The 23,095-nt window shown below is 42.2% G+C and overlaps 1 protein-coding gene across 3 annotated transcripts in view; it reads left to right on the top strand.

Moving 5' to 3' along the window:
- INPP5F (inositol polyphosphate-5-phosphatase F) overlaps positions 1–23,095 on the top strand; it is a 106,585-nt gene that overhangs the window by 13,672 nt on the left and 69,818 nt on the right. For all 3 annotated transcript variants that reach the window (XM_035269263.3, XM_078346631.1, XM_009010383.5), the window contains exon 2: positions 13,442–13,522. In XM_035269263.3, coding sequence (XP_035125154.2) covers positions 13,442–13,522 — 81 coding nt within the window. The remainder of the gene's footprint in view (positions 1–13,441; positions 13,523–23,095) is intronic.

Genomic DNA, 23,095 nt, shown 5'->3' with positions numbered 1-23,095 from the left:
AAAAAAACAAACAAACAACAATTAGCTGGGCACCATGGCGTGTGCCTGTAGTCCCAGTTACTTGGGAGGTTGAGGTGAGAGGATCGATTGAGTCCAGGGGTTGGAGGCTGCAGTGAGCTGTGATGGAGTTACTGTAGTTGAGTCTGGATAACAGTGAGACCTTGTCTCAAGGAAAAAAAAATTGCCTAGAATTTTTAGGTAAACCTTTCATTTTGAGAAACCATATTCTCATCATGTATTATATTTACTGAAAGATAATGCTTTTATTAAAATCACCTGAAGAAAATTAAAACTCCAAGCTCATTCCTGGTTTGTATAAAAGAAGAAAATAAGTACATAAATGAAAGTGCCTGCAGAGCAAAGACTGATATTTTGGGGCTAACTTCAAAAACAATAAAACCTTATGATGGTATTCTTATTATGCATCAATGAAAACAAGCAATTGTTAGGAAAAATTCATTTTCACTTTTTGATGCTTATTTTTCTTTATTTTGTTTAATAACTATTGAATGAGTGCCTGTTATGCTGGACAGCAGGTATATAGTGGCAAACTATAAATAACCAGAGAATTAAATAAACTGATAGAGGGGTTCGGACTTAATAGTCTATATTTTTTTGAGATAGGGTCTCTTTTTGTCACCCAGACTGGAGTGCAGTGGTGTGATTCATGGGGTTACTGCATCCTCAACCTCTGGGCTCAGATGATCCTTCCATTTTAGCCTCTTAGGTGGCTGGAACTAAGGTGCCTGGTTAATTTTTTGTATTTTTTTTTTAGAGACAATGTCTCACCATGTTGCCCAGGCTGGTCTTGAACTCCTGGGCTCAAGCAATCTGCCTGTCTCAGCCTCCCAAGTATTGGGATTACAGGTGTGAGCTACCATGCCCAGCCAATAGTCTGTCTTGTCATTGGTTAGTTGAAACTATTTGAATGAACTATAAATGTATTAGAAGTGATTTCTACCTTTTATTTATGTTTTTCACTTATCATGCTTTTCTTAATTTTTATTGCTGTTGCCATTTCCCCCCATTTTTCATTGGTTAACTGAAATTTTGTCAGGTGTCTTTCTGTTGCTCATTAAAAGTTATACTTTCTATTTATATTCTCCTGCAGTTTCCCAAGGCTTGGGACCTAGTACTTATTAACATATGGAACTGGAGTTTATCAGTATTCATGTCTTTCCCAAGCATGTTTCTACCTCCCTTGAGATTCTACCTTTTTTAGATTATCCCTGTCTCCTGTGTATGTAGGGGGTGTAGGGCAGGGGAGTAAGTCGGCAGTCATGTTTGATTTACCATTTGGACCAGAATTTGGTTGTTGGGACTGAATGATGGATGCCCATTGTTAGGCTATATCAGAGCTGCAGATCAATGTTTTCTATTCTGAGAAAGTAGAATTCTGGGGCATATCTAGGCATTAAGATATTTCTGTAAAGCATTTATTACTCTGAAAAGGCTTTCAGGAATTACGGTCCTACCATGAGGTTTAATAATTGAAAAACTTATTGAAGTAGTTTTTTTTTCGAGACAAAGTTTGGCTCTTTTGCCTAGGCTGGAGTGCAGTGGCACGATCTCGTCTCACGGCAACCTCCGCCTTCTGGTTTTAAGCGATTCTCCTGCCTCATCCTCATGAGTAGCTAGGATTACAGGCGCCTGCCACCATGCCTGGCTAATCTTTGTATTTTAATATTTTTAATGTTTTTGAGATGAAGTCTCACTCTGTTGCCCTAGCTGGAGTGCAATGGTGTGATTTCTGCTTACTGCAACCTTTGCCTCCCAGGTTCAAGCAATTCTCCTGCCTTAGCCTCCCAAGTAGCTGGGACTACAGGCACCCACCAAGTGCCTGGCTAATTTTTGTATTTTTAGTAGAGATGGGGTTTTACCATGTTGGCCAAACTGGTCTTGAACTCCTGACCTCATGATCCATCTGCCTTGGCCTCCCAAAGTTCCGGGATTACAGGCGTGAACCACTGTGCCTGGCCTATTTTTGTATTTTTAATAGAGACAGGGTTCTACCATGTTGGCCAGGCTGGTCTCAAACTCCTGACCTCAGGTGATCCACCCACCTGGACCTCCCAAGTGCTAGGATTTCAGGCGTGAGCCACCAAGTCCGGCCGTTATTTTTTTTGAGACGGAGTCTCACTCTGTTGCCCAGGCTGGAGTGCATTAGGGAGATCTTGGCTCACTACAACTTCTGCCTCCCAGGTTCAAACGATTCTCCTGCCTCGGCGTCCCAAGTAGCTGGGATTACAGGTGCCCACCACCACGCCCAGCTAATTTTTGCATTTTTAGTAGAGACAGGGTTTCACTATGTTGGCCAGGCTGGTCTTGAACTCCTGACCTCAGGTGATCTGCCTTCCTTGGCCACCCAAGGTGCTGGGATTACAGGCATACTGCACTCATACCAATAACAGCTTTTTATTAAAAATTTTTTTTTAATTGTAATTTTTTTTCTTTTTGAGACAGAGTCTTACTGTATTGCCCAGGCTGAGTTCAGTGGTGCTATCTCGGCCCACTGCAACCTCCATGTCCTGGGGTTCAAACAGTTATCTGCCATAGCCTCCCAAGTAGCTGGGATTACAGGCTTCCGCCACTATGCCCATCTAATTTTTTTTGGTATTTTTAGTAGAGATGGGGTATCACCATCTTGGCAGGTTGGTCTTGAACTCCTGACCTCGTGATCCACCCACCTCGGCCTCCCAAAATGCTGGGATTACAGGCGTGAACCACCATGCCTAGCCAGTTGGTAAATGATCCTGATGGTGAAGGACCTGGACAAGGATAGTGCAGTAGGAGTCAAAAGAAGTGAAAGATTAATCAGTTATTGAGGAGTTACAACCAATCGGACTTGGCAAGAAAAAAAGGCATTTTAGAGTACCTGGGATGATGCTGGTGAGCTGAAAGCCCTATACAAATATGAGAGGATCGCATCAGAGAGAATTTGGTAGGGAAATTTACGGTATTAGAAAGAGCTGTGGCCCGAGAGTGAGAAATTATTCCGATGTTAACAAGCTGTGCAGTGTTGGGCAGTTACTTTACCTCTGCCAGCCTTAATGTCTTTGTCTCAAATAGACCAGATGAGATGACTTTACTTTTGTTACCTTAAGTAGTAAATCCTTCCAAAGTGGTTCTGTGATGATTTTAACTTTTGCCACTTTTAGTAGTAAATCCTTCCAACGTGATTCTATGCAAGTTACCTGATTTCAGCTTGCCTCCCCTTTCCATGTCATACGTTTACCCATTCATTTTGGAGCCTTCCGTGTACCATGCACTGGGAGCATAAGCTCGAGGAGACTAGGTCTCAGTCAACTTCCTCTTTCTGATGAGTTCCTATTCAGTCAAGGGGACAGGCAAGTCACTAATAACGTGCACTAAACCAAAGTAAGGTGCCATGATGGGAATATGTGCAGGGCTCAGGGCAGCCACGCAAGAGAGTCTGGTCAGCTCTGCTGGGTGGGTGGAGTGGGGAATGTGTCTGGGAAGAGCAGTGACCCTTGTTCTAAGTCTGGAATGAAGGGCAGGCAGAAGTGGGTGGGGAGTTGCATTCCAGGCCCAGGCTGCACATGGTTCAGAATGACTGAAGGCCAGGTTGCTACGGGGGGATGTGTTGGAGGGGGATGGACAGGACTAGCCCATGCAGGGTCTCACAAGCCTCTCCAAGGAATTTGGACTTTATTCCTAAGGCTGTGGGAGTTGGACAGGTAGTTAGCAATATCCATATTTATTCCTTTTTAATGCCTAATGTGTTTCTTTCACAATATTAATGTTATACCAACTAGACTTTAGGGCAAAAAGTGTTATTTGAAATAAGACTGGTTATTACATCCTGATGAGCAGAGCAGTTCACCAGGAAGATATAATAATCCTGAAAGATATAACATAAAAATAAAGAGAAAGAAAATAAAGCATGAGATTTTGAAAAGTAAGACCTCTCTCAAAAACTAACAGGTGAAGCAGTCAGAAAAATGAGCAAGTATGTAGAGGAGTTGAACAAAATAATTCACAAGGTTGTACCAAAAACAAAAGTTTTATGAAATATTTCTCCTTACACTGTGGTTTTTCTGTTTTCTATTCTGTTTTAGTGCTATTAATGCTGATCTCTACTTTTTTTTTTTTAGAGACAGAATCTTGCTCTGTCACCTAGGCTGGAGTGCAGTGGTGCAATCTTGGCTTACTGCAACCTCTGCCTCCCAGGTTCTAGCAATTCTCCTACCTTCGCCTCCTGAGTAGCTGGGATTATAGGCATATGCTGCCATGCCCAACTAATTTTTTGTGTTCTAGTAGAGATGGGGTTTCAGCATGTTGCCCAGGCTGGTATTGAACTCCTGAACTCAGGCAGACCACCTGCCTCGGCCTCCCAAGTGCCAGGATTACAGCTATGAGCCACTGTGCCCAGCCACTGCTCGTCTCTTTATATGAAATTGACATGATGACCCACTAATGGATTGATCCCCTTTTTCTTGAAAACACTTGAGTTAAAAAATATACATACTTTTTGGCCGTGTGTGGTGGCTCACACCTGTAATCCCAACACTGGGAGGCTGAGGCGGGCAGATCACAAGGTCAAGAGATCAAGACCATCTGGCCAACATGGTGAAACAAATAACAAAAATTAGCTGTGTGTGGTGGCATGCGCCTGTAATACCAACTACTCGGGAGACTGAGGCAGGGTAATTGCTTGAACTGGGGAGTTGGAGGTTGCGGTGAGCCGAGATAGTGCCACTGTACTCCAGCCTGGTGACAGAGCGAGACTCTGTTTCAAAAAAACAAATTATATATATATACTTTTAACATACATAGAACACTTGCAAATTGACTTTCCAAATTCCTTTCCCACACCTAGCCTCCAGTGCCCCTATTACTCCTTCATCCTTCCCTTTGCTAAAACAAAGATGACTTTGACTCCTGAGTCAAGGGCATATGATACACTCATCTGCTTCTCTTCTCCACTTCTATATTTAGCTTTTCATCTTTTCTTCCAGACTTAGAAGAAAAAAATAGTATCTTCTTTTCTAAGGTTAACTTTTACACCTGCTTTTTTTTGGTCATCTGTCTTCTTTTCCTTCTTTAACATCTTTTGTCTTTCTTGTTTTTTATTTTTATTTTATTTTATTTTCTTGCTCTGTCCCCCAGGCTAGGTACAGTGGCACCATCATAGCTCACTGCAGCCTCAAATTCCTGGGTTCAAGTCATCCTCCTGCCACAGCCTCCTAAGTACCTAGAACTACAGGTGTGTGCCACCATACCTGGCTAGTATTTTGTAGAGGCAGGGGATCTTGCTGTGTTGGCCAGGTTGGTCTCAAACCCCTGACCTCAAGTAATCCTCCTGCCTTAGCCTCCTAAAGTGCTGGGATTACAGGCATGAGCCACTGAGCCTAGCCCCTCCTCTTGTTCTTAAATTTAGTTATTTCCTCTTGATCAGCTCATCTTGAACTCAGTCTTTTTTTTTTTAAACTTTTTAAATGGTTTTATGTACAATAATGAACAGATATTGTACCCATAAATTCTACTTTCCAAAAGTGGGAGCTTTTTAAAAGAAAACCACATAACTTGTAAAAGGCACTGGGATTTCTCTGCTTCTAGATCATTGGGAGGCTAGAAAATAAAGTTTGTTCTATCAGGAATCACAAGTTGGAAGTAAGTGTTCTCCAAAGTGGAATTTCTAGAGTGTAGTGTCACTTCAGGCAAAGATTATTCAGTTCTCATCCCCAACATCCAAAACTACCTATCAGAAGGGCTAAACCAGGTCAAAACAGTCCAACATCAAACAATATCTTTATGCTCTTCCGAGATGCAGGTAAACCAAAACAGGAAATACTAAAATCTAAATAATATTTGATACTCATACAAATTGTTAGTTCCTTGTTATATCCCCCCCTTCTGTTACATTAATAAAGGGAATTAATAAAGTGCTTCCCTTCTGTAACATTAATAAAGGGAATATTTTACTTCAAAGAAATATTTTATACATCACTAGCCGTGAATTTTTGCTGCCTTGTGCCGTTATCCAAATGGCATAACCATTTTACATCCACAATTCACTTCTATAGTTATAAGCAGAATTTTCATGATTTACATAGGTACATCTGTCAGTGAAGATTTGACACTGAGATGCAATCTAACATCCGTAATATCTGATGTTTTGTAGATGGCAATATAGGAAAGATATATTTTAATCACTTTTCATTTAAGTGACCTTATGTAAAAAATAAACTAACAATTTAGCAGTTCCAAGTGTCCAAAGGGCATTTTCAAATGTACGTAAAAGAAATGGCTATATTTTTAAGAAGCATCTACCATGTCCACATCCCCTTGCAACTGCTGTACCATTTTCTCTTTCAACTGCTTCCCGGATGGACGTGGTGGCTCACACCTGTAATCCAACCACTTTGGAGGCCAAGGCGGGCGGATCACCTGAGGTCAGGAGTTCAAGTTCAAGACCAAGTGCTTCCCTTTTCCTGCAAGAGGGCCTCAGAGAAGATGGATGTTTTGCTTGACTTCTTTGATATCCTGAACTTTCTGTAGCTCTTTTTCTTCAGTCTGTTCATTATAAATTTAGCTTGGCGTTTCTGTTGGATCTCTTCAACCCTCTTCAGTGCATCGGTAGTTTTATTCCATAGCTCTTGTTGGTATTTGATAGGTTCATTTCTATGCTTTTCAAATTCAAATGAATTATCCACTGTAAGCTCTTTACCAGCTGCTTTCTGGATTGCTTTGGTCCACCTAACTTTGCGAGGATTGCGCTTCTATTTAAAGTTTTTATGACATTTAGATTCACAAAATCTGAACACCTTGTAATCATTGCAGACGAACATCATGCTGTGGCCAGGGTAGATGGGCCCTGAATAGAAATAACACTTTTTGATAATGCATGTTGAACCCTCGTGGGTCACCACTAACCAAACGCCCAGCTTGAGAGGAAGTCTTGAACTCAGTCTTAATGGGTTTAACTGGTTTTCATTCTGGACTATTAATGACTATTGTTTTTTAATCATTAGACCACAACACAGACATTTTTCTAGTTTTTTTTAAGTTAAAATCTCATTTTCTTGAATGGATGATGCATTTGCATGGTTCACAATGCCAAAGATGGAAAAGGGTATTGAATGAGGAGGTTCTCACTGGTCCTTCCTTTTGGCTGCTGTATACCCTGTCCTTACTGCCGTGCTCCCTCTTGCTCTTCTCACTTATGTCCTCATCCTTTCCCACTCAGGAGAGAATAGGTGTCTCAGTGTTATCCTTGATTTGCCCTCTTCCTGTCACTCACATAGCTTCTTTTGAGGAGTTTCATGTTCATCTCCTCCTGTGCATTCTTCACCCACTACCAACTCACTCTCCAAGCTCTTTCTTTTTTTTTCAATTTTTCCTTTTTTTTTCTTGAGATCTTTTCTCCGTGACCTTTCATGTCATTTCAAGCCAAGACTTTTGTAGTAACCCAAGTGGGTTTTTTACTCCCATTCTCCACCTCTTTTCAAATACTATTTCATGAAACTTTGTTTCGGTTACCTACATACATCTATGTGTTCACTAGGTAGTGATGTAAAAATATCTCTTACGATGAACCTTCTAAACGATTGAAAACACGATTTAACTTTTGGGTAAGGGTTCCTTAGTTACATCAACCTCGTGATGTAATCCCTGGCTGTAATCTTGTTTTACTTATTTTATTATCTGCTTGTCATAGTCTCCAGGAAGCTCAGGCTCCTTACTGTTTTTTTTTGAGATGGAGTCTCGCTCTGTCGCCCAGGCTGGAGTACAGTGGCATGATCTTGGCTCACTGCAACGTCCTGGTTCAAGTGAGTCTCCTGCCTTAGCCTCCTGAGTGGCTGGGATTACAGGCAGCACCACCATGCTCAGCTAATTTTTGTATTTTTAGTAGAGACAGGGTTTCCTCATGTTGGTCAGGCTGGTCACTCCTGACCTTGTGATCCACCCACCTTGGCCTCCCAGAGTGCTGGGATTACAGGCTTGAGCCACTATGCCCAGCCAGGCTCATTACTGTTTATGTGTTTTTCCACAGTTGGCCTTAGTTTATCAGCTTTATCAGTTCATATCTTCAGTGTACCTACTGGTTGTCTGTTATCTACACTGTTTGCTTCTTTATTTTTGTATCATCTTAACATGATACAGTGTCTGGTTCCTGGCAAGTACTTGATATGTGTTTCTCCAATGATGGGACAAATCCCGGAACAAATCTTGTACTTTTTTTCTGCTGTATTTTTCTTGCTGCTGCCCTTATGCCTGATGGCGCCACTTCTTCTACATGACTCTCCCTGACTGCTTTAACTCTGTTTTTCCCTTCCTCTTCCCTATTCCTAAAGCTTATTTGGTACCCAAGGTATAAGTCCTCCAACTGTGGTTTGTTTGTCTGAGGTCAGGGTGGGAAGGTTCTGGGTAGCTGGAACTCTTTCCTTAGCAGGGTTGTCTGTGTTGGCAGATGATGAGACGTGTCCTGCCTGATACGAAATTCTGGCTTGCTATTTGGAAAGAAATCAGGGTATCTTTATCCCACTGGTGTTAGGGTTAAATAGTTAACAACTAACAGATGAAATCAGTAAATACAGTAAATGATACTAACGAACAACTTTGTAAGCAAAAGATATAAAAATTAAAAACTGTGAAAATATTTGCAAACATGTCAAAAGAGTTGAAGTCCTTAATATGAAAGGAACTTGTAAGTCAATGAGGGATATAAAGAAAACTTGTTACGAGGTATGAACAAGGAAATCATAGAAGATGTCATGACATATTAGCAGCCAATTTATTTATTTATTTATTTTAATCAGAGTCTCGCTCTGTCACCCAGGCTGGCGTGGAGTGCAGTGATGTAATCTCGGCTCACAGCAACCTCCACTTCCCGGATTCGAGGGATTCTTGTGCCTCAGCCTCCCAAGTAGCTGCGATTACAGGTGTATGCAGCCACGCCCAGCTAATTTTTGTATTTTTAGTAGAGATGGGGTTTCTCCATGTTGGCCAGGCTGGTCTCAAACTCCTGACCTCAAGTGATCCACCTGCCTCTGCCTCCCAAAGTGCTAGGATTACAGACATGAGCCACCATGCCTGGCCATAAGCAGCCAATTTTATAATTAAGTTTTTAGTTTTACCAGCAATAGAATGGAAATAAACATCATGTTAGGCAATGGATGCCATCAAATTAGCAAAATTAGTTAAATTCTAAATTTTGAATTCAAAGTTATTAAATTTTTTTGTTGGTTTTTGAGACAGAGTCTTGCTCTTTTCCCCCAGGCTGGAGTGCAGTGGTGTGATCTGTTCACTGCAACCTCCCCTCCTGGTTCAAGCAGTTTTCATGCCTCAGCCTCCAAAGAAGCTGGGTTTAGAGGCATGCACCACCACACCCAGCTAATTTTTTTTTGTATTTTTAGTAGAGACAGGGTTTCAACATGTTGGCCAGGCTGAACTCCTGGCTTCAGGCAATCTACCTGCCTTGGCCTTGCAAAGGTTGGGGTTACAGGCGTGAGCTACTGCGCCTGGTCTTGCTTTTTTTTTTTTCTTAAACTCAAAGAAATTCATGTGCTTCTGGCAGAAGTCTAACTTGGTGTAACCTTTGTAGCAAGCAATTTGGTATTATTTGAGAAAATTACATTTTTAAGCTTTTAACCTATTATTTTAATTCCCAAGAATCTATCCAAAAGCTATTAATTAGAGAGGCAGATATTTGCATAATGAATGGTCATCATTTATCACAGTGTTTTTTATAATGATGGGAAAACTTCCAGTAACTTAATGCTTTTGTTGAGGAAGTATTTCTTTAAGTGGGAAATTATGCCACCATGAAGTTATAATTTTGAAGAATATTTTAAAGAAGAATACTCATGAAATATTATAAAAATTGTTGGAAATATTAGAAAATTATTTTTAAAGTTGTAAAAAATTATAATTATAATGTCATGGGATCCTTGGGGTGTTGCTTTTCCACCGGGAAACCTCTGTGGCTGGTGGTGCTTTTGTCTGAGTTTTCTTTGGACCTGCTGGGCTTGTTCCACCCTCTTGGCTTGGCAGGCTGCACACGGTTTGCATTACTAGCCCGGATCCTGTGCCTGCCAGGGGCGAGCCAGGTGCGGAGCGGTGAGTGTGTGTGAGTGAGTGTGGGGTCCAGCCACTGTGCACAGCCAGGTGTGCCAGCCATGGCAGGGCAGGCAGCTCCAAGCACCAGTACAGGCACTGGCTCTGTGGGAGGCTGTGGCTGGACCAGGCGTACCACAAACAGCTTCCACTCGGCACCGGAGAATATGGTGATGCCTGCAAGCTTGGAGATGCCAGCAGCTACAGAGCCCCATAGAAGGTGTCACAGCCCTGGCTCGGAGAGCCCCTAGGTCTGGTTTCCCTGAAGGGCCACAGCCCTTCCCTCCTTGTTGCCTGCAACCTGGTGAGCAGAGGGCATGTTTTGGTCCTGTTTGTGTTACAGCTTTTTCAGTCCTACCATTCAGGGGTCCCATGTCTAGGAAAAATGAGGTACACAGACAACTGGAGGGTAAGCAAGGCAGAGAGCAGCTTCATTGAGCAACAGAAGAGCTGTCAGGAGACCTGAAGTGGGTAGCTCCTTTTCACAGGCGGGTCTTCTGATGAGGAGACCTGAAGTGGGCAGCTCCTTCCTGCAGCTGGTAGTATGGACATCTGTGAGTATGGCTGAGTCTGGGATTTTTATGGGCTCAGAATGGAGGAAGTATGTGCTGATTGGTACATGGGAGGCCATGGACGACCTGGAAAAAGCACCGTTTAAGTTCTTACTCCAGCCAGTGGACTCCACCTGGAATCTGCAGTCTGGACCCCAGGCCTTAGGCCATCTCTGGCTTAAAGGTGGGGTTTCACCTGGGACCCACCCCTTTATGGGCAGGAACCTGTGTCTGCCTCCCTCCATCAACATGCCATCCACAGTCCCCACACTGTTTGGGTTGAGGGGTGCCTGCAGGCCCACTTTGAGCTGCCTTCACCCCTGCTGGCCTCTCTGTCATGCTCACCAGCACCCAAAGTCCAGAGGGGGCTGAGGTGGCAGGGGGCTGGTGTGTCAGCACTGCCCCTAGCCTGTGCACACCTGACTGGGTCATGATAGTGCCCAGGCTCAGCCACTACTTTGCTCTGCACCAGAGCAGGTGCTAGGAGCAGAGAGAGGCCAGGGAGTGGGAGCAGGCACTGCCTAGCCTGCAGGAGAAGAGGGGGCTTCCTGGGCCCCTGAGAGTGCAGGAATGCCTGGGTTAGAAGCCTCCGCTGGCTGCAGCTGTGCCTGGAGCATGGGGCTTCCACCCTGCCAACTTGGTAGCGGGCAGGGCTCCCACTTGTTCTCTGCTCTGCTGGCTCCGTGGAGCATGCAGCCTGGCTGCGCCTCCCCCATTGCAACCAGCAACTGCTCCAGACAGGCTGCCCCTGCCCTCAGTAATGCTTATTTATAGTGTTGCAGTTTGGTATGTCTACAAACATATGACCTGAAATGTAGCAGAAGAAGTTATCTCTGGATGGTGGGATAGGTGATGATTTTTTTTTTTTCACTTTATAGTACATGTTACTTAAAAATCACTGTCCTGGCCAGGCACAGTGACTGAGGCCTGTAATGCCAGCACTTTGGGAGGCCAAGGTGGGCACATCACGAGGTAAAGGGATTGAGTCCATCCTGGCCAACGTGGTGGAACCCCATCTCTACTAAAAATACAAAAATTAGCTGGGCATGGTGGGGGTGCCTGTAGTCCCAGCTACTCAGGAGGCTGAGGCAGGAGAATCGCTTGAACCCAGGAGGCAGAGGTTGCAGTGAGCCTTGGTGCAGAGTGCACATCATGCCGGTGCACTCCAGCCTGGCAACAGAGTGAGACTCCGTCTCAAAAAAAAAAAAAAAAATCACTGTCTTGCTGATTAGCTCCATGTATAATTTCTGAAGGAGGCACTGTAACAGAATGATTTAGAGCAAGGGCTAAGAGTCAGGAAGGTCCGGTGTTTGGTAGCAGCCTTGATCCGATCCATTGTATGACTTGACCATGTTACTTTTCTCAGCATCTATTTCCTCATCTGTGAAATGGGACTTCTTAAACCTAACTCACAGTTGTCAAGATTAGAAATATAATGTATTATAATAGCCTTTAAAAAATAAATTTATTATTTTGCTTTAATTCTTGCAATAAAAACAAGTCTTTTTTTTTTTTTTTTTTTGAGGTGGAGTCATACTGTTGACAGGCTAGAGTGCAGTGGCATGATCTTGGCTCACTGCAAACTCTGCCTCCTGGGTTTGAGTGATTTGCCCACCTCAGCCTCCTGAGTAGCTGGGATTACAGACACATGCCACCATGCCTAGCTAATTTTTGTATTTTTGTAGAGACAGGGTTTCACCACGTGCACCAGGCTGGTCTTGAACTCCTACCTCAGGCGATCCACCCTCCTCTGCCTCCCAAAGTGCCGGAATTACAGGCATGAGCCACTGTGCCCAGCCAAAAACAAGTCAACTTTTTTTGCCTCCCATAGAATATATCATAACAAAGACATTCAAGATATAATAGTCAAAACTCAAATGAATTTTGAGGCTGAACTATTAAGTGTATAATTACCCTGTGAGTTACAGATTGAGAGTAAGTTTCACTAAAATAAAATGTAAATAATAATAATTAAAATGTAGTTTAAATTTTCTGCCAAGACAAATATTGTTTTCATTCTTGCTAATCTTCTTCACCTGGTGAACTACCACAGATGTTACATTTATTACCATGTCTATAACAACCTTTTGCAGTCTGGATCACACGAGAGAATAAACCCTGTCCTTAGGCATCTGTTGCATGTAATGAATTTGCTTCTCTTTTGTGTGTCTACGATGGAACCAGCTTGTGTCATCTAAGTTCTCATATGGAAGCAGTGAGAAAACTGTCACCCAAGTTGCTGTCTGTTCTGTGGTTTAGATGACGAGCCCTGATTGAGATGCCTGGCAAGTAGAAGGCACTCAAAAGGAAACAGTTCCTATTGTATTTGTCCTAGAAGTCATGTAAAAGAGCAGTTGCTTCCCAGATTTCTTTGTTTGTTATAAGCATCTTTGGGAAAAGGTATTTTCAGAGTATGATCCTGTAAGTGGACAGCTCTGTGGCAATTTCTTAGGCCCGGTCTTTGGATCTGGGACTGACTCTGTGCTGTGTAGAACCACAGGCAGCTCCTCCGTTAGCCCTCTTGCAGTGTAACAGCCCTTTTCCTCCACTATAGGGCGCCAAGGTACTGCTTCCTATCTGGGCAGAGTTTCTGAATTCTCTTCCGCTTAACTGTCAGAAGTCTTATTGTATCAGAATTTCAGGCCTCACGTTTAATGCTTTGTCACAAATTGCTTTATGGTGATATATTTCATTTGGATATTCGTACTGCTTTTTTGGGACTTTTTTTTTTTAAATACACTGCTAAAGATATTGTTTTAATATATTTTCTGGTGAATATTTTCTCATCACTGCTTCCTATTTTATTTTAGCTACTGATCTACTTCTTGCCTGGAATCCCATTTGTTTGGGATTGGTAGAAGGTGTTATTGGGAAAATTCAGCTTCATTCAGGTATGTTTCTGTAAACTCCTTAAACTTCTCAAATTTATTATGGCATTTTTTTGGTGTTTTCCTCTTTGAGGATGCATGTAGGGTCTCTTATAGCTTTGATTCCTTTGTCTTAATTTTGGGTCTGCTCAAAGTGGGTGTATTTCCATATAAGTTTAATGAAATAAAAAGGTAACTTTAGAGAAAAAGTGGCATCATATTACACTTCTTTCTGCTACTAAAAACAAAAAACAAACAAACAAAAACGTACTGAATGCCTGCTGTGTGTCAGGAATCATGCTTGTTGGTGGAACACTATAATGAGCAAAGACCTGTTTCTACCCTTATAAAGCCTACAGTTTAAGAGGAAAGACAGGTATCAAAGACTAATCATGGAAGTAAACGTATGATTATTTGATAATCGTGGAATGTGCCATGAAGGAAAGATATAGCAAATGCATCTATCTCAAAGGAGAGTAGTAGGAATAAAGCTGGCAAGGGAGGCAGGTGGCAGACCATGGCTGGTTGGCTTTATGTCAAATGTCTTTTCCTGATATAATCAACTCTGACAGGGACAAGCATGGGTCTCTTAGCACACAGTATGGTCCTATCAGGGATCCCTATCCAGAACAGACAAATTGATAGGACATCCAGGTCATTCACCAGGAATGACAGGCACCTGTGTTTGTGTCCTAGGCCTAAAGGGAATTTTGTTGGTAGGAAAGTATAACAGGTATTATACAGGCGGGTCCTAAAAAGCTGACTGAAAGGGGCCAAATGAAATTTTATTTTTTTCTTTTTTGGTGGCCTGCCCTTCAGGGGAGCTTTTTGTTTGGTTGTTTTGTTTTTTTGTTTTTTTGTTTTTTTTTTTTTCAGATGGAGTCTCTCTCTGTCATGCTGGCCAGAGTGTAATGGCATGATCTCAGCTCACTGCAACCTCTGCCCTCCGGGTTCAAGCCATTCTCCTGCCTTAGCCTCCCTGGTAGCTTGGATTATAGTCATGTGCTACCACGCTCAGCTAATTTTTGTATTTTTAGTAGAGATGGGGTTTCACCATGTTGGCCAGGCTGGTCTTTAACTCCTGAGCTCAGGTGATCTGCCTGCCTTGGCCTCCCAAACTGCTGGGATTACAGTCGTGAGCCACATCGCACCCAGACTAGGGAGCTTTTTAAAATTAAAGATGGGTTCTCGCTATGTTGCTGAGACTGGTCTTAAACTCCTGGCCTCAAGTGATCCCCCTGCCTTGGGCTCCCAAAGTGCCAGGATTACAGGCATGAGCCACCGTACTGACCTAAATGAAATACTTTCAGCATTATGTTTAAATAAGTATTTTTCCTTTGGTATCAATGAGTTACGAATTTAGGAGGCTTTGCCATTATTTCTGTGTAATTGTGAGTATGTATCTCTATAATGTGTCCTTTTTTATTACTTAAAAATAATAAGCATTTGAGAGCTAGATTGATTTTTTTTGTATATAAGAAATAAGCACATATATCTGGAACAATCATGATTCTTTGGTTGTTTTTAAAAGTGTGTTTTTATCATGAAATATTTTCCAATTTCAAAAAGCTGTTTATCACAGATGTACATTTACACAGGTTGTTGTAAAATATACACATATATCTACCACCTAGATTAAGAAATGAAATATGGGCCAGGCTCAGTGGCTCACGCCTGTAATCCCAGCACTTTGGGAGCCCAATCACTTGAGGTTGGGAGTTCGAGACCAGCCTGACCAACATGGAGAAACCCTGTCTCTACTAAAAATACAAAAATTAGCTTAGCATGGTGGTGCATGCATGCCTGTAATCCCAGCTACTCAGAAAGGCTGAGTTGGAGAATCACTTGAACCCAGGAGGCAGAGGTTGCAGTGAGCTGAGATTGCACTGTTGCATTCCAGCCTGGGCAACAAGAGCAAAACTGTCTCAAAACAAACAAACAAAAAAAGAAATGAAATATGACCTATGTGTTTGGAGCTGTCTCTGTGCCTTTTTCCAAATGTTTCCTGTTTCCTTCCTCTTAAAGGAACCTGCTATTTTGAATTTTTTATTCCCTTGGTTTTCATTATTGCTTTTATTATATATGTATTCCTAAACGTGTTGCTAAGGCTTGTATTTTGGGGATTTTATATAAATGATATTAAGCTGTTTGTGTTCTTTCACTTATTTTTATTTATATTTTTGAGATTTATCTACGTATGAAACTAGTTCCTTATTTTCACTATTTATGAATATGTCATGATTTGTTCTTTTTCCTGTCACTGGGAAATTGTTTCTTTTTTTTTTCCTTTCTTTTTTTGCTATTAGAACTAATACTGCTATGAGCACTGTCGTATATTCTTTATTTGGTGGGCTTTTAAAAAAATTCTTCTGACACAGAGGAGAAAAGCATTTAGTCATTGTGTAACCATGTAACCAAGGTATTTTAATAACACTCTCCTACCTGTCCACATTTACATACATATATTTTTAATTCATTTACATGCTGACAGGATAATTTCACAACTGGGTGTTCTGAGCTAAAATTCATTTTCTATTATTTAAATGACATGTATGAAACTTTTGAGTTATTTTTTCTCATTTTCAGTCACATCTTAGCACAGTGAATAAATCACCGCAGTCAGGAGACCTGAATACAAGCTTTATTTATTTAGCTTCGAGATATAGGAGAAGCTGCCTAATATCGGTTTCATATATTTCTTGTTATGTAACAAGCCAACCCCAAAAGTTAATGGCTTAAAACAACAGTGTGGCTGGGTGTGGTGGCCACACCTGTAGTCCCAGCACTTTCAGAGGCCGAGGCGGGTGGATCACAAGGTCAGAAATTCCAGACCAGTGTGGCCAACATGGTGAAACCCTGTCTTTACTAAAGATACAAAAAATTAGCTGGATGTGGTGGCACATGCCTGTAATCCCAGCTACTTGGGAGACTGAAGCAGGAGAATTGCTTGAATCCAGGAGGTGGAGGTTGCAGTGAGCTGAGATGGCGCCATTGCACCACTCCAGCCTGGGTGATGAGGCAGGACTGTCTCAGAAAAAAAAAGAACAGTGTATAATTTCTCAGGATTCTATGGGTTGACGGAGCATCTCTGCTTTTCTTTGTTGTGTTGGCTGGGGTCATTCACGTAGCAGCAATCACTGGGAGTTTGCCTTGGGTGGCCTCAGTTCTCCTTCACCCGGCCCCTCCCTCCATGTGTTTCTTCTCACAAGGCCTCTCCTTGAGTCCTCCTCTCTCCTAGATAACCTGGACATCCTTTCAGGGTAGTGGCTGGGTGCTGAGAAGACAGCTCCCAGTATTCAAGGGCCTGTGTGTCTTAAGTTGTTAAACAAAGTAAAATAAACAGGTCTCTTCATTTCCGTAGGGTATTATGAGTCCCAAATGAGATAACGTACCTGCAAGTGCTTAGTAAATTGTAAATCACTATTTTATCAAGGCTCTTTGGTTGCAAATACAAACCTATCAGCTTAGCAAAAACACATACTTTTTAATGAGGAACCCACGGGACCGAAAATAAGAAAGAAATGGATGTTGTAGAGGATCCAGGATTACTTTATTGAGACAGCTGGTGTCTGACAAGCACCTCTTCTTCTATGTCTCTTTTATTCTTCTCTCTTTTTGGCTTTCTCTGTTTGTGTGTATGTAGGACAAAATTTCTGCCTTTAAAATGGCACCCTCAGCCCTCAAACCAACTGACATCTGATAATCCCTGAAATGACTGGAAACTGACCAGCAAGCAAAACAAATTGAGTAGTGAGTCCGAGTCCATGTTAGACTTCTAGTTAAGAGACTTATTGGCTCACCTTGGGCCAGGGGACTTGTGGCCAGGGTCACATAGGTCACATGTGCTCCAGAGTCCCAATCCCCTAGGTGGGGGTCAGAGCAGCAGGAGGGTTTGGACTTGGCAGACAGCCCAGAAGCTGCTGCTACAAATAATGTACACATGTAAGTTAGTTAATAGTTGATGAGTTTATGACACAGTCAAAGTGTGGTCATTTAAGAGGCGGTGAAGGTATGGTCATCCGTGGGTAGCCTCTTTATATGTACTGCTCCTCTTTGCCATTTTTTGGTCCCAAAACAGGTGAGAAAACCTGTGATGGTAGGATATTTTGGAAGAAGGAGAGGTGGAGAATAGAGTGAACTGGAGAAAGAAAGTATGAAAAAGGAAAGAAGGGCAGGGAAATTCTCTTAATTTTTCACTCTCCTAATCCTGGAACCTTTTTTTTCTTCTTGTCATGTCACTTGAAAGGTTTGGCTCTTAAGAAAGACAGTGGGGAGGAAGCAAAAGAAACTCTTTTCTGGGCCCCTGCTGCTTTTCCCTCCCTCCCAACCCTCTTTGTGTTGGGATTACTCTGCCCGCAGCCCCTCGCCTGTGAGTGAGTACCCATCTTACTTACTCCTCTCATCTGTCCTTGGGGATGCACCCTCCTCCCCGCTCCCTGCCCCACCATTAAAGCTCTTGCCCTAGGTCAGATTGGCTAGAAGGGAGGTATGTGCCTGCTGTGTTAGAAAGAATTGAAAAAATTACTTCAGGGACATTTTCCCTGGGAACATCTTATTTTTGGAGCATAGGGGATGAGGGGATTAAAATGTCTGTACTTAAACTTTCTCCTGTTTCCCTCCTACTTATTAGCCACATATTAATGCACAAATTTTTGTTCTTGCCTAGTGAGATGGGAACATAAATTTATTTTAACAGATGTCATTGACAGTCTTAAAGTGGCGTGGGTGAGCCATGCTGCTGTTCCTGTCACTGAACTCTGAGCTCTGTGGAATAAAGCAAGGGCTTGTTACTTAGGAACTATATTAGTTTGCTGCCATAACAAAGTACCACCGGCTGGGTGGCTTAAACAACGGAGTCGTATTTTCTCACAATTCTGGAACGCAGAAGTCTAAAATCAAGGTGTTGGCGCAGTTGGTTCCTCCCGAGGCCTCTATCTTAGGCTTGTGGCTGCCATCCCCTTGTGTCTTCATGTGGTTTTTCCCTCCGTAACTGTGTGTGTCTGTCTGAATTTCCTCATCTTGTAATGACACCAGTCATTTTGGATTAGGGCCCACCCAAATAAACTCATTTTAACCTAATTACCTCTTTGAAGACCCTGTCTCTAAATAATCACGTTCTGAGGTCCTGGGAGTTCAGACTTCAGCATATGAATTTTAAGGGGACACAGTTTAGCCTGTAACAGAAACAGCCTCCGAAATGCTCATTACAAAAACACATCAAAAAGAATTCCCTTTAATCTGATTTGCTGTTTTCTGCCGCTTGGCCTTATTTCAGTGTGACAGGCCAGTCCTCACATATTATTGGCTAGGCACCCACTCCAGACAGGAACTAATTATGAAAGATCACACAATTGCCTTGAGTCAGGTGACTTCATCTAGCCTCAGTTGCCATCTAGAAGACAAAGCTGATTATAGTTCCTTGATACAGTTATTTTGAAGGTTTAATAAAACTCATATAAAGTGAGTTCTTAGTAATAAGCATTCAATATATGCGGATTACTATTTTTTTCCGCTTAGATAGCCTCAGAGGTGTCAGATATTCTACTTGAGAACCACTTACATTGTGGCTACACATTTTTGAACAAATTTTAAACGTGGACTATTTTTCTAACGTTAATTTTTGCTGAAGCTGTAATAAGAACAAGTCATAGGCTGGATGTGGTGACTCACACCCGTAATCCAAGCACTTTGGGAGGCCAAGACAGGTGGATCACTTGATGTCAGGCATTGGAGACCAGCCTGGCCAACATAGTGAAATCCCATCTCTACTAAAAATACAAAAATTATATTGGTGTGATGGTGGGCACCTGTGGTCCCAGCCACTAGGGAGGCTGAGGCAGGAGAATCACTTGAATCCAGGAGGTGGATGTTGCAGTGAGCCAAGATCACACCACTGCATTCTAGCCTAGGTGACAGAGCAAGACTGTCTAAAAAAAAAGAAGTCACTGAAAGACTACATTGTAAGAAATGTATAAAAAGTAATGTTTTTGGTAGTAACAGATTCGTAGCATTAGCCAAAGTTATTTTGTAATCCACAGTTCCTTTAAAAAATGCTGTCCAGAGTTTTTATTGAGAATTGGCCATGTGGACCACATGGCCCAAGGCCTCCCACCAAAAGTTACATTGTTAGCATAGATTATCTGGCATTGCTCAAGGCCTCCAGTAAACAAAGATACTCCTACAGGTATTATCTGTAGGATAACATTCCAAAGGCTTAGAAATTACAGCAAAGTTAATAAAAAAAGAAAAAATACATATATGACAGAAGAATTTCAAACTATTTTTGTTTGTTTTATCCTTTGTTGATAATTGCCTGCCCTTTTAGCAAGCTCTGCCAAAAAAAAAAAAAAAAAGGGAAAAGAAAAATGGTTCTGTTTAATGCCTATAAAATATCTGTTTAGAACCATTAGCCTGTTTCTGGGTTGCAAGGCCACTTCCCCAGACATCTGTAGGCAGGTCTTCAGCCAGGGTGTAATGTACTCTGTCTCCAACAACTCAAACATGTCTGACTTTGGTCTAACCAGTTGAGAGAGATTAATATGAGGAACAGAAAGTAGGAGATGTATAATGTATCGACTAGGTGAAAGGAAAGTATAGACTTGTGAAAAATCAACATGAAAAAAGATTCATTGTAGTATCCAGGAGGAAATAAAAATGGCAGTCAAGGCTGGGCACAGTGGCTCACACCTGTAATCCCAGCACTTTGAGAGGCTGAGTTAGGGCAGATCACCTGAGGTCAGGAGTTTGAGACCAGCCTGACCACACAATGAAACCCCATCTCTACTAAAAATATGAAAACTAGCCGGGCATGTTGGTGTGCGCCTGTAATCCCAGCTACTTGGGAGGCTAAGGCATAAGAATCACTTGAACCTGGGAGGTGGAGGCTGCAGTGGGCCAAGATCTTGCCACTGCACTCCAGCTTGGGTGACAGCAAGACTCCATCTGGCTGGGAAAAAAAAGAATAGTAATCAGATTCATATCATAATTGTAATTACATATTAATTTTTTCTTTTTCTCTTTTGTCTGTCTTCTCATGGAAGTAACCTCCAAGTAGACAGCAGCTGTGGGCCATGTCTGTTCTGCTTACCTGCTGTGTCTCTGTGTGCTGGCCCCCTACAGGGCTATTCAGAAATATTTAGCGAGTACTTAAGGATTTAATGAGTATCTATGGAGTACCTACTGTGTGCCACAGTCTGTACTCATTGCTGGGAACTGCGGGTTGAACAGAACTCGAAGTTTCCAGAAACACAGACTCAGAATCTGAGTGATAGATGTTAATTACCAGTTACACAGTTTTACCATTACAAACGTAATCATCTAAAGACAAGTATGGGGTGCTGTGGTGCGTAAACAGAAGAGCCCAACTGGTGGAGCTGGGGTTGCTGGATGGAAAGCATCTCATATGGACAGGGCCAGGGGTGGGATGGGGAGGGATTGAAAGGAGAGATAGTTCTTGGCAGAGTATGAAGTTGTGCAAAAGGCCCACATGATTGATGTGTTTCTTCTCTTCATTTTCTGTGTGATGTCTGGCTATAGCCATTTCTTCACTCAGACATCCAGGAAAAAGACTGCTTTAGGCTGGAGATTTAAAATAGATCACAAAAGCTCTTCAAGTTATAATGTATTTTTAAGATCGAGAAGAGGATAAGCTCAATTAGGGTAAGAAGTATCTGAAGATAAAAAGCAAAAAGATCATTAGTAAAGGAATATATCCCATGATATATTTAGGACTAGTTTAAAGAGAAAATTGTCAGGAGTCTTGGTTAATTGGCAATAGAGCCTCTTTGTTTAGTGATTAACTGAATTGCTGCTGATAGTACTGAACAATCGTAGACAAAAATTCACTCAAATAGATCTCATTCATTAAAATAAGTACTCACCATCTGCTGTTCCTCCACTTTTTAAAGTGGTAATGATGTCTCAATCATTAAGATGGTAAAGTATATTATGCATATTATTATTATTATTTTTTGAAATGGAGTTTCACTCTTGTTACCCAGGCTGGAGTGCGGTGGCGTGATCTCGGCTCACCGCAACCTCTGCCTCTTGGGTTCAGGCAATTCTCCTGCCTCAGCCTCCTGAGTAGCTGGGATTACAGGCATGCGCCACCATGCCCAGCTAGTTTTTTGTATTTTTGGTAGAGACGGGGTTTCACCATGTTGACCAGGATGGTCTCCATCTCTTGACCTTGTGATCCACCCGCCTCTGCCTCCCAAAGTGCTGGGATTACAGGCGTGAGCCACCGTGCCCTGCCTGCATATTATTTTTAATACTGATTTTAGTCTTCTCTCTATGGAGACTTTCTTGCCATGGCACTAGTGACATGAAATATTTTATATTTTAGTGATGCATGAATGGAGTGTCACTAGCATCGTTTTATTGCATGCCTTAAAAGCCATTGGAAAACCCTACTCCTTAAGGACATTGGAGAGAAACCAGGGGTCTCACAGGATCCCTGTGGAGCTCTTATCCTTTGCTGGAGGCCTGGGTCGTGGGACAAGCCTTTTAGTTATTGTTTCTGTTTAGATATCAGTTTACCTGGATACAACTGTACTATGGGAGATGCAGGTTGTTTTATTGTCTACTGACAACTCACATAATTAAAAACATGTAGGTATTCTGATGATAGTTATACAACTCTAAATGTATTAAAATCATTGAGTTGTTTCCTTACAGTGGATGAAATTTATAGTATACAAATTATAGTAAATATGTCTTGAGATACAATTTATATCTTATTGTAACATAACATTTCTACCAAAATATAAGTGATCTAAAATATAATTCAAATACAGTCTTTTTTTGGCTGGATGCAGTGGCTCATACCTGTAATCCCAGCACTTTGGGAGGCCGAGGCAGGTGGATCACCTGAGGTCAGGAGTTCGAGACCAGCCTGACTGACATTGCTAGCCTCCCAAGTAGCTAGTAGTCCAAGCTACTTGGGAGGCTGAGACAGGAGAATCCCTTGAACCTGGAAGGCATAGATTTCAGTGAGCTGAGATAGTGCCATTGCACTCCAGCCTGGGCAACAAGAGCAAAACTCCATCTCAAAACAAAAGAAAACAAACAAACAAAAAACAAATACAATCTTTTTTGTTTTGAAGACAGAATCTCACTCTGTCACCCAGGCTGGAGTGCAGTGGCGTGATCATGGTTCATTGCAGCCTTGACCTAACTGGACTCCAGTGATCTTCCCATCTGTCTCCCAAGTAGCTGGGACTCTAGGCACATGCTACTGTGCCCAGCTAATTTTTGTTTTTTGTTTTTTTTTTAGTAGAGATGGGGTTTTGCTGTGTTGCCCAGGCTCATCTTTAACTCCTGAGCTCAAGCGATCGATCTGCCTGCCTTGACCTTCCAAAGTGCTGGGATTACAGGCATGAGCACTGTGCCCAGCCTCAGATATAGTCATTTTATATTCATTTTCTCATTTATGAGGATCTCAGAGTTATTGACTTCAAGAGGTAAGATTTACTTTTTTTTGAGACAGAATCTCCCTCTTGTTGCCCAGGCTAGAGTGCAGTGGTACGGTCTTGGCTCACTGCAGCCTCCACCTCCTGGGTTCAAGCAATTCTAGTGCCTCATCCTAAGGTGGCTAAT

The sequence above is a fragment of the Callithrix jacchus genome, chromosome 12, assembly GCF_049354715.1.
Source record: "Callithrix jacchus isolate 240 chromosome 12, calJac240_pri, whole genome shotgun sequence".
Lineage (NCBI taxonomy): Eukaryota > Metazoa > Chordata > Mammalia > Primates > Cebidae > Callithrix > Callithrix jacchus.
This window is presented reverse-complemented; position numbering and strand designations above follow the sequence as displayed.